Source organism: Haematobia irritans, chromosome 4 (genome assembly GCF_050003625.1).
Source record: "Haematobia irritans isolate KBUSLIRL chromosome 4, ASM5000362v1, whole genome shotgun sequence".
In the NCBI taxonomy this organism is placed as follows: Eukaryota; Metazoa; Arthropoda; class Insecta; order Diptera; family Muscidae; genus Haematobia; species Haematobia irritans.
The window spans coordinates 111,580,166-111,592,241 of record NC_134400.1 but is presented as its reverse complement, the minus strand read 5'-3'; the positions used below and the strand labels follow the sequence as shown (position 1 = coordinate 111,592,241).

General features: G+C 35.2%; 1 protein-coding gene across 1 annotated transcript in view; it reads left to right on the top strand.

Annotated features, from left to right (window-relative positions):
• The window catches only part of LOC142235716 (uncharacterized), a 428,189-nt gene that overhangs the window by 335,123 nt on the left and 80,990 nt on the right, over positions 1-12,076 (top strand). The window contains exons 20-22 of the mRNA XM_075306976.1: positions 645-869; positions 974-1,131; positions 4,202-4,335. Coding sequence (XP_075163091.1) covers positions 645-869; positions 974-1,131; positions 4,202-4,335 — 517 coding nt within the window. The remainder of the gene's footprint in view (positions 1-644; positions 870-973; positions 1,132-4,201; positions 4,336-12,076) is intronic.

Sequence of the window (12,076 nt, the reverse complement as noted above, 5' to 3'; positions counted from 1 at the left end):
AATTTAATGAAAAATAATTTTAGAGCAAAGATTATAAACTTTCTTTTAATTAAAATTTCATTCTTTTAAAAAGATTTGTCCTTAATAGTGTGTAAATTCTAAAATTCAGGTTGCGTAATCTTTAATATCACGTAAATAATTTTTTCAGTGTGTGGAATAAATGGAATGGCGCACAGTTGTATCAACCGAACACATTTGATTTAAAACTAGCATATTTGTAAGAAAATAAAGTAGCCGTTTTTTGTCTACACACAAAAAAATGTTTTTCTGATTCAATCACGAAATTAATTGATCAAATTAATTTTTTAATTGAAATGTCTTCAATCACAGAAATGATAGTATCAATTAAAAAATTAATTGACAGTCAATTAAAAAATTAATTGATCCAATTAAAAAATTAATTGATACGATTAATTTGTGTGATTGATTTTTGTTTCAATTAAAAAATTTGTTAATTAATTGAATATTTTTTAAAACTCAATTAAAATTTTAATTGGAAAAGTTTTCGAGAAATTTTTTTCTGTGTAGACAACCCCCATCAACTTTCCCTAAAAATTTCGAGCAAATCGGATAATTTTAAAGTTTTGAAGATAATTCTTTTGGATCATTCATGCATGAAATAAACGGTCTGTTTTTCTCCTCAGTTTCAGGAAGTTCTCATCATTCCTCCATTGTCTGCTGCAAGTCTTATAGACTCTGTTAATAGAAGTTCTGTCTACAATAATAAAAATATCAATGCCGATAATCCCATAGATGCATCAATTATAAATTTTAATTCAACACATCCCTCCGAAGAGAGGTTGATGCGAATGCTAGAGGAAAAGTCAGGAGAGAGCAACATACACAGTGATTACTATTTGGCCATAAATGTAAGTATGAACTTTGTTACCTTTTATGGGGCCTTATGTTTACACATCCAATCTCAGGCTTCATCTTAAATTTTTGTGCGTGTTTTTTTTATTATTTCTTTCAGACGTTTCTGCTGCTGACTCTTATATCCATGATGAACTGCGCCATTTATCAAGTTCTTCGCATTTTATTGAAACTAATTTTATTAAGCATAGCTTCAGCTTTTTATGTTGGCGTATCCGTTTACTTTTTGCTGCAAGAGGACATGTACTACAATTTGGAGTGAGTTGAGAAAAACTAGCAAACCATTTACTGCTCAAAGACAAGATTCCTTTACTTAAGATATTCCCTATTGGATAAGATACACCCAGAGAAGGAATATGATCACCTCAAATATGTTTCACGAGCAAAATGTTATTTCTGGACGGTTGCTCATATAAAGGGTGATACGGTCAAAATTTGGTCAATATAAACTTGACGTATTTCTTTCAATTTTGCATTTAAAAAACCTGAACACCCCTCATTTTGAAGGTGTGTGTGTGTGTGTAGAATGTTGCTGTTGTTGATTTTGGAATTCACTCTTCAGTTGTCAAAATGCCGTCCAAGCAAGAAGAGCAGCGTATCCAAATTTTGCTCGCGCATCGCGTAAATCCGAGCTACTCGCACGCAAAGCAGGCAAAATCGCTAAAAGTTACCAAATCAACCGTTACAAATGTAATTAAAGTGTTTGGGGAACGTTTGTCGACAGCCAGGAAGTATGGATCGGGGGGATATCGAAAGCCGCTGAGACGACAAAGAGAGTTGCCGGTAGTTTCAAGCGAAACCCTAACCTCTCTCTCCGAGATGCCGCAAATAAGCTGGGTGTATCGTCTACAACCGTGCATCGAGCCAAAAAAACGAGCCGGACTATCGACTTACAAGAAGGTAGTGACTCCAAATCGCGATGATAAACAAAATACGACGGCCAAAGCGCGATCCCGGAGGCTGTACACGACGATGCTGACGAAGTTTGACTGCGTGGTAATGGACGACAAAACCTACGTCAAAGCCGACTACAAGCAGCTTCCGGGACAGGAGTTTTATACGGCAAAAGGAAGGGGAAAGGTAGCAGATATTTTCAAGCACATAAAACTGTCAAAGTTCGGCAAGCCATCTGTACCTGTGGCTTGAAAAGCAGCATTTTCATAGCTTCCGGGACTGTCAACCAAGAAATTTACGTGAAAGAGTGTTTGAATAAACGTCTGCTGCCTTTCCTGAATAAACACGGTTGTTCGTACTGTTTTGGCATCTTGCCATTACGGTAAAAAGGCCATGGAGTGGTACGCCGCCAACAACGTGCAGGTGGTTCCCAAGGACAAGAACCCTCCCAACGCGTCAGAGCTCCGCCCAATTGAGAAATACTGGGCTATTGTCAAGCGGAACCTAAAGAAGACCACAAAAACTGCTAAGGACGAGCAGCAGTTCAAGGCAAACTGGCTTTCTGCGGCGAAGAAGGCGGACAAGTTGGCTGTACAAAATCTGATGGCAGGTGTCAAGCGTGAGGCCCGGCAATTCGGATTTGGAAAAGCGAAAGCCTAACTGAATATTTTTCCTGAATTTTATACTAATTGAACTTGAAAAAGAAATTTAATTTGATTTTTTAAATAAACGATTTCACCGATTTACACGCGTTTTCCTTTGACCAAATTTTGACCGTATTACCCTTTAGTTAATTTTTTCTTCAAATGCTTTAAAATTTTCTGGTTTTAACAACGCTTTGTGGAAATATCAAAATGTGGAGAATAATTTAGTTCATTTTTCGCAAGACGTAGTTCATTCTTGCTATAAAATAGTTTACTTTTTTTTTTCTTTGTAAAAAAAGTTTAGTAATTATCTTTGCAATAAATTCGATATTGTAGAACAAAAAAGAGTATTTCGGCTTTAAATAATTCAAAAAGACGCAGCAATGCGGTTGGGCTTCAGCTAGTTTCATATACACCAAAAAAAAAAAAATTGCTTCTGTAACATATACCCCAAACAGATTTTGCTTCAAGCATATATATTTTCAGGATTGTTGCAAACAAAATATTGTTTGTATTGTTCAAACATATTATGTTTCACCTTAGGGCATACATTGGTAGTAAACAATTTTGATGATTTTTTTTTGTGTGGATATATTTTTAAGGCACCAATTGGTTACATCCATTATTTTATATGCATCATACTCTCTAGGTCTCTTTTTCTAAACACATATATATTTATAGGCTATTTCCAAATTAATATATGATTGCATCTAAGCATCTTATATTTACAAACACTTTATGTCCCAAACATAATATGTTCTAACATATTAACATATACGTCCGAAACATGTTATGCTAGTTTATAAACATTATATGCTTGTACTCAAAAATATTGTGTTAAAAATTTGAATTCCAAACATATAAGTTTTACACCCAAACATATGAAAAACAGTGTTTTTCGTCCGTGTAGATTTCATATGTCTATAAATCAATTTTCTCTTATTCAAAATCAATCATTTATTTAAACTCTTTTAACTAAAACTTTGCATAATAACATTAACCACTACATCAAGGGCTCATATACTTTGAGGCATTATTATTAGCTTCATCATGTCGGTAGTTACCTTCAACGCCCTATTCGTATAAATTGCGTATTTTCTTTCCCTCTGCAACAGCTAGCAGGGATCTCATGCAAATTCAATGATTTATGGTTATCAGTAAACTCGATTATATAGCATCCGCTTTCCATCTTGAATATCAAAAAAAAAAAAAACTCTTGACAAATTTCCACTAGATTCTGGTTATTGGGTTTACCAACACAAGGTTCACCGAGAGGAAATGAGGTAATTCAATCCATATTCCCCATTCAAAATTAGCATGTTGCAACTATTAGTGCTCACCCAAAGCAAGCAACAGTTGCTGATGTCATAATAAAATTTGCAAGAAGTGCTCCACCCTCCTACTTGTTTGTCTTGAATTTATTTCCAAGTTTTTTTTTCGTTATTATTGCACTTATGAACTAATGTTTTGCCCTTCTCTTTTCTTTCTCCCTTTCTTCTGAACCTTGCAACATATCTCATTACTATCCCATTGCATGGCATTAATGCAATTGTTCATCACTGATGCTGTCGGCTGCATGTATGCACATCCTGAATATGTGGGTATTCCTGGATTGGATGCTGCTACTTCCTGTGTGCTGTTCTCCACTGTAAATGTAAATATGGTCTCTTAATGTTACGATGGCTGGCATTGACGATGTTGCTACTCTACTTGGACTAACCGACAATGTCAATATTATTCCTTTGCTGCTTGGTACTATCCTTATATCACTTCCCGTTATTATGAATCAGTAATGAGGAGGCACTATTGCGTTACATAATTGATTTAATTTTCCTCTTTGCATTCATGTTGGCATTGATTTTTCACAGTCACCAGACAGAGGCCACTTATCGTTTGGATTTTATATGGAAGCTTCAGGCAACGGGTAAGTACTCTAATTGTTTGCATCCTCATGTTGGCATTGTATGTCCTAGCTAATCGCTTGGTAGCCTTAAAGTACTGCATAATATGCATAAAAAAGTCTTTACCTTCTTGCATTAAGAATGCAATCAAATTATTTCATTGGAAATGTCAAGCTTAGAATGGATTTGTTTTTTTTTTTACCCTAAAAAATAAATATTGAAAAAGCTCAAGATTGTCACTAACGATATTGTGCGTTTTGTATATGGTGTAAGGAGATATACGAGCGTGAATCAGCTGATAAAACCCTTTTACGGTATGGATTTCGGGAACCTTCTTAAGTTTCGGTGCCTTTTAACATTGCATAGGATAACGTAACATACTCTGCAGAATCAAAATATCCATATGATAGGCTCGTTTTTTCAAGATCCACGAGATTAAACATGATTTCGTCGATAAGACACAAATACCTAATTTCTGAACAACAATTCTTCATTAATTCAATTCGTCTTACCTCCACAATTGAGATGAATATCAAGGTATCAAGACTTCAAAAGTAACCTATTTAGACACTTCACTTCTTTGCCGTAGCATTAAATTTGTTTTTTGTTTTTTCTCTATTGCAACACTTGCGATAAAGTAAAATTGTCACATTTTATTTTATTTTATTTATATTTATTTTTTTTTTTCTTTTTATACCATCCACCATAGGATGGGGGGTATATTAACTTTGTCATTCCGTTTGTAACACATCGAAATATTGCTCTAAGACCCCATAAAGTATATATATTCTGGGTCGTGGTGAAATTCTGAGTCGATCTAATCCTGTCCGTCCGTCCGTCCGTCTGTTGAAATCACGCTAACTTCCGAACGAAACAAGCTATCGACTTGAAACTTGGCACAAGTAGTTGTTATCGATGTAGGTCGGATGGTATTGAAAATGGGCCATATCGGTCCACTTTTACGTATAGCCCCCATATAAAGGGACCCTAGATTTGGCTTGTGGAGCCTCTAAAAGAAGCATATTTCATCCGATCCGGCTGAAATTTGGTATATGGTGTTGGTATATGGTCTCTAACAACCATACAAAAATTGGTCCACATAGGTCCATAATTATATATAGCCCCCATATAAACCGATCCCCAGATTTGGTTTGTGAAGCCTCTAACAGAAGCCTATTCCATCCGATCCGGCTGAAATTTGGTATATGGTGTTGGTATATGGTCTCTAACAACCATGCAAAAATTGGTTCACATCGGTCCATAATTATATATAGCCCCCATATAAACCGATCCCCAGATTTGGCTTGCGGAGCCTAAAAGAGAAGCACATTTCATCCGATCCGGCTGAAATTTGGTACATGGTGTTGGTATATAGTCTCTAACAACCATGCAAAAATTGGTTCCCATCGGTCCATAATTATATATAGCGCCCATATAAACCGATCCCCAGATTTGGCTTGCGGAGCCTCAAAGAGAAGAAAATTTCATCCGATCCGGCTGAAATTTGGTACATGATGTTGGTATATGGTCTCTAAAAACCATGCAAAAATTGGTCCACATCGGTTCATAATTATATATAGCCCCCATATAAACCGATCCCCAGATTTGGCTTGCGAAGTCTCCAAGAGAAGCAAATTTCATCCAATCCGATTGTAATTTGGAACATGGTCCATATCGGTCCATAATTATATATAGCCCCCATATAAAACGTTCTCCAGATTTGACCTCCGGAGCCTCTTGGAGGAGCAAAATTCATCCGATCCGGCTCAAAGTAGGAACGTGGTGTTAGTATATGGTCGCTAACAACCATACCAAAATTGGTCCAATCACACAAAAATTGGTCCATATCGGTTCATAATCATGGTTGCCACTAGAGCCAAAAAAAATCTACCAAAATTTTATTTTTATAGAAAATGTTATCAAAATTTTATTTCTAGAGAAAATTTTGTTAAAATTTTATTCGGTTCAAAATAAAATTTTCATCATTGTCAAAATTTTATTTCTATAGAAAATTTTGTCAAAATTTTATTTCTATAGAAAATTTTGTTCAAATTTTATTCGGTTCATAATCATAGTTGCCACTCGAGCCAAAAATAATCGACCAAGATTTTATTTCTATAGAAAATTTTGTCAAAAGTTTATTTCAATAGAAAATTTTTTTAAAATTTTATTTCTGTAGAAATTTTTGTCAAGATTTTCTTTCTATAGAAAATTTTTCCAAAATTTTTATTTCTATAGAAAATTTTGTGTTCTTTCTGTAGAAAATTTTATGTCTACTTTGTCAAACTGAATTATATACGTATTGGATCGATCTTTTTTGATTTAATATATACCACGTATGGACATTCAATTTAGAAGATGGTGTTAGGAGGTTTTAAGATACCTTGCCATCGGCAAGCGTTACCGCAACTTAAGTAATTCGATTGTGGATGGCAGTGTTTAGAAGAAGTTTCTACGCAATCCATGATGGAGGGTACATAAGCTTCGGCCTGGCCGAACTTACGGCCGTATATACTTGTTTTTTTTTTTTCTCTATTGCCACACTTGCGATAAAGTAAAATTGTCACATTTTATTTTATTTTATACCCCCATCCTAGGATGGGGGTATATTAACTTTGTCATTCCGTTTGTAACACATCGAAATATTGCTCTAAGACCTCATAAAGTATATATATTCTGGGTCGTGGTGAAATTCTGAGTCGATCTAAGCATGTCCGTCCGTCCGCCTGTCCGTCTGTTGAGATCACGCTAACTTCCGAACGAAACAAGCTATCGACTTGAAACTTGGCACAAGTAGTTGTTATCGATGTAGGTCGGATTGAAAATGGGCCATATCGGGTATTGAAAATGGGCCATATCGGTCCACTTTTACGTATAGCCCCCATATAAAGGGACCCTCAGATTTGTCATGTGGAGCCTCTAACAGAAGCATATTTCATCCGATCCGGCTGAAATTTGGTATATGGTGTTGGTAGATGGTCTCTAACAATCACGCAAAAACTGGTACACATCGGTCGATAATTATATATAGCCCCCATATAAACCGATCCCAAGATTTGGCTTGTGGAGCCTCTAACAGAAGCATATTTCATCCCATCCGGCTGAAATTTGGTATGTGGTGTTGGTGGATGGTCTCTAACAATCACGCAAAAACTGGTCCACATCGGTCGATAATTATATATAGCCCCCATATAAACCGATCCCAAGATTTGGCTTGTGGAGCCTCTAACAGAAGCATATTTCATCCGATCCGGCTGAAATTTGGTGCATTGTGTTGGTATATGGTCTCTAACAATCATGCAAAAATTGGTCCACATCGGTCCATAATTATATACGCAAAAAAATAATTCTTTCCTCCCAAACGAAATTTTAGACAAACAAAGTTCTTTTCTCATTTGCTTTTCGCTGTAAGGAAGTGTATTTGGAAGAAAAGTATATACTTTTTGTGATAAACGTTTATTCTTTTCCAGGATGTAAAAACAATTTCATAAAGACGAACCCAAAAAAAAAATGTTTTCTTGCTAATTGCATTTTCCCTCACATCTTTGTCACGTCCACGAGGTTTTTTAGTTCTTAACACCTTTTCCTGTAATACCAACAATGTAGAAGAAATTATACGATTTTATAAATTTTTGAAATTTTTTTACCTTTCGCCTGGACGGAGAATCGAACCGCGGACCATGCACTTTGTAAGCCAACACACTAACCACTGAGCTATGTACCTGTTGTGGTCATCAATAGATAAATATCCATATAAGTTATATATATAGCATAGCTTGCGGCTCCCACGAACCGAATAAACAAAGTTTATTTAACAGAAACAAACATTTAGTTTGGCACCGTGGAGCAGTGGTTGCTACGTCCGACTTGCATGCCAAGGGTCGTGGGTTCGATCCCTGCTTCGACCAAAGTTTTTTTTTTTTTACATATATTCCAGATATGTCCGGAAGATTCCGAAAAAATGGTCAACATTACATTGTAGTATATTAATTTTTGAACTGTAAAATGTGTCTTATTAAAGACCTAAAGTCAGAAAAGAACAGTGTTTGATATAAACGAAATGAACTGTGTTGTTCTTTCAAAAATAACTTTTTTTATTGAAAAAATAAAAATTTTGCAACAAACGAATTTTTTTGGTGATAAAAGTTTAAAATTTTCGAAGCAATTCAAAAAACTCAAACAAAAGAAAAACGTTTTCGGTACACGTTTTCCAAACGTTTTTTTTCTTTGCGTGTATATAGCCCCCATATAAACCGATCACCATATTTGGCTTGCGGAGCCTCAAAGAGAAGCAAATGTCATCCGATCCGTCTGAAATTTGGTACATGATATTGTTATATGGTCTCTAATAACCATGCAAAAATTGGTCCACATCGGTTCATAATTATATATAGCCCCCATATAAGCCGATCCCCAGATTTGGCTTGCGAAGTCTCCAAGAGAAGCAAATTTCATCCAATCCGGTTGTAATTTTGAACATGGTGTTAGTATATGATCTTTAACAACCGTGCCAGTATTGGTCCATATCGGTCCATAATTATATATAGCTCCCATATAAAACGTTCTCCAGATTTGACCTCCGGAGCCTCTTGGAGGAGCAAAATTCATCCATTAGGAACGTGGTGTTAGTATATGGTCTCTAACAACCATACAACAATTGGTCCAATCACACAAAAATTGGTCCATATCGGTTCATAATCATGGCTGCCACTAGAGCCAAAAATAATCTACCAAAATTTTATTTCTATAAAAAATTTTGTCAAAATTTTATTTCTATAGAAAATTTTGTCAAAATTTTCTTTCTAGAGAAAATTTTGTTAAAATTTTATTCGGTTCATAATAAAATTTTCATCATTGTCAAAATTATAGTTCTATAGAAAATTTTGTTCAAATTTTATTCGGTTCATAATCATGGTTGCCACTCGAGCCAAAAATAATCGACCAAGATTTTATTTCTATAGAATATTTTACCAAAAGTCTATTTCTATAGAAAATTTTGTTAAAATTTTATTTCCGTAGAAATTTTTGTCAAAATTTTCTTTCTATAGAAAATTTTGTCAAAATTTTTATTTCTATAGAAAATTTTATTTCTATAGAAAATTTTGTCAACATTTTATTTCTGTAGAAAATGTTGTCAAAATTTTATGTCTACTTTGTCAAACTGAATTATATACGAATTGGATCGATCTTTTTTGATTTAATATATACCACGTATGAACTTCCATACAATTCAGAAGATGGTGTTAGGAGGTTTTAAGACACATTGCCATCGGCAAGCGTTACCGCAACTTAAGTAATTCGATTGTGGATGGCAGTGTTTAGATGAAGTTTCAACGCAATCCATGATGGAGGGTACATAAGCTTCGGCCTGGCCGAACTTACGGCCGTATATACTTGTATTTTCTTTTTATACCATCCACCATAGGATGGGGGGTATATTATCTTTGTCATTCCGTTTGTAACACATCGAAATATAGCTCTAAGACCCCATAAAGTATATATATTCCGGGTCGTGGTGAAATTCTGAGTCGATCTAAGCCTGTCCGTCCGTCTGTTGATATCACGCTAACTTCCGAACGAAACAAGCTATCGAATTCAAACTTGGCAAGAGTAGTTCTTATTGATGTATGTCGGTTGGTATTGCAAATGGGCCATATCGGTCCACATTTACGTATAGCCCCCATATAAATGGAAGATTTGGCTTGCGGAGCCTATAAGTGTAGCATATTTCATCCGATCTGGCTGAAATTTGGTACATGGTGCAAGTATATGGTCTTTAACAACCATGCAAAAATTGGTCCATATCGGTCCATAATTATATATAGCGCCCATATAAACCGATCCCTAGATTTGGGTTGCGGATCCTCTAAGAGCAGCAAATGGTATTAGTATATGGTCTCTAACAACCATGCACAAATTGGTCCATATCGGTCCATAATTATATATAGCCCCCATATAAACCGATCCTCAGATTTGACTTCCGGAGCCTCTTACACTGAAAAAAATATTGTCGTGAGGTCAAAGATTTCATGTCTTTAAAATACAAATGCAAATTTTGCTTAGCATAGAAGACGCATTTCTCTATTATAAAGTTTTTTTCCTTGACCAAAGGCCGATGAACTTTTCAATGAAGTCGTATTGTCCTTATAATTAAGTGATTTGATTTAAAAATGGAGATCATAACATGAAAGAAAAAATGTTTGGGCTAAGGTCAACTTGACTTTAATAATTTAGAAAAAATCTTTAAATTTAATGAAATTGTCTTTAAATTTGTTGTCTTTTTGCATCTTGACTACAAAGCAAAAAATCGTTCAAATATAGGACATGTTTTTCAACAGTTTATTTTAAAGACGTTTTTTACTTGAAACACAGGATAATTTCTACTAGAAGTCGAGCCTTAATTTGGAAAATAAAGTCGTCGTTAACTTGTTTTTTAAAGGACTTTGATAGCATATGAAGAAAAAAAGCTGAAAAAGCGAAAAATTAAAATTTGCTTCCTAGAAGCAAGTACACAAACCCCGATTTTAAAAGACAATTGTGTCTTAAAAGTATCCTTACTTGTATTCTCCGCTTCTTTGGCTCGGAATCAATACCAAATTTTTTAAAGTAAAGACAAAATCTTTGGAACCGGGTATGCTTTTTTTTTTCAGTGTAGAAGAACAAAAAAAGTTTTTCAGCGGTGGATTATCCCACCTCAGTAATGCTGGTGACATTTCTGAGGGTTTCAAAACTTCTCTAAGTGGTTTCATTGCAATGTGGAACGCCGTTCGGACTCGGCTGTAAAAAGGAGGTCCCTTGTCACTGAGCTTTACATGGAATCGGGCAGCACTCAGTGCTAAGAGAAAAGTTCACCAATGTGGTGGAGCAAATTTCATCCGATACAGTTGAAATTTGGTACGTGGGGAAATTTGGTACATTGCGCTAGTATATGGCCGCTAACAACCATGCCAAAATTGGTCCATATCGGTCTATAGTAAAAATAATCTATGTATGGCCGATACCAACCATGCCAAAATTGGTCCGTATCGATCTATATTATATAAATTGTATTGCCATAGAAAGTTTTGTCAAACTTTTGTATTTCGATAGAAAATTTTGTCAAAATTTTAGTTCTATACAAAATTTTGTCAACATCTTATGTCTCTAGGAAATTTTGTCAAAATATAATTTCTATAAAAAATTTATGAATCATTTCATCATTGGAGAGGACTATTTTGCAAAATCTTCCAAAATATCAGGAATTCTACCAATCTACCAAACAGTAAAAAATCTGTAATTTTTGGTAGTTCATAATTGTTTAGTATAACCCCCATATACATCAATTCTGGCTCTATAATTATCGCACAAAAGTTCATATCGGCTCGTAATTATTTCTTCCCTATGTATACCGGTCAAGAACTGAATATATACGTATTTAATCGACCTTTCTTTTGTCTACTATATATCTCGCATGGACTAACTTACAATTTAGAAGATGATGTTAAGAAGTTTTAAGTTGCCTTGCCATCGGCCGCAACCCCAGTAATTTAATTGTGGATTACGTCTTTAGTAGAAGTAATCTACGCAATCCATGGTGGAGGGTACATAAGATTCGGCCTGGCCGAACTTACGGCCGTATATACTTGTTTTTATACCCACCACCATAGAATGGTGACGAGGGTACAATAAGTTTGTCATTCCGTTTGTAACACATCGAAATATCGATTTCAGGGTTGGCCTGTCACAAACTGTGACTTTTGCGACATACATTTGCGACGGTATAAT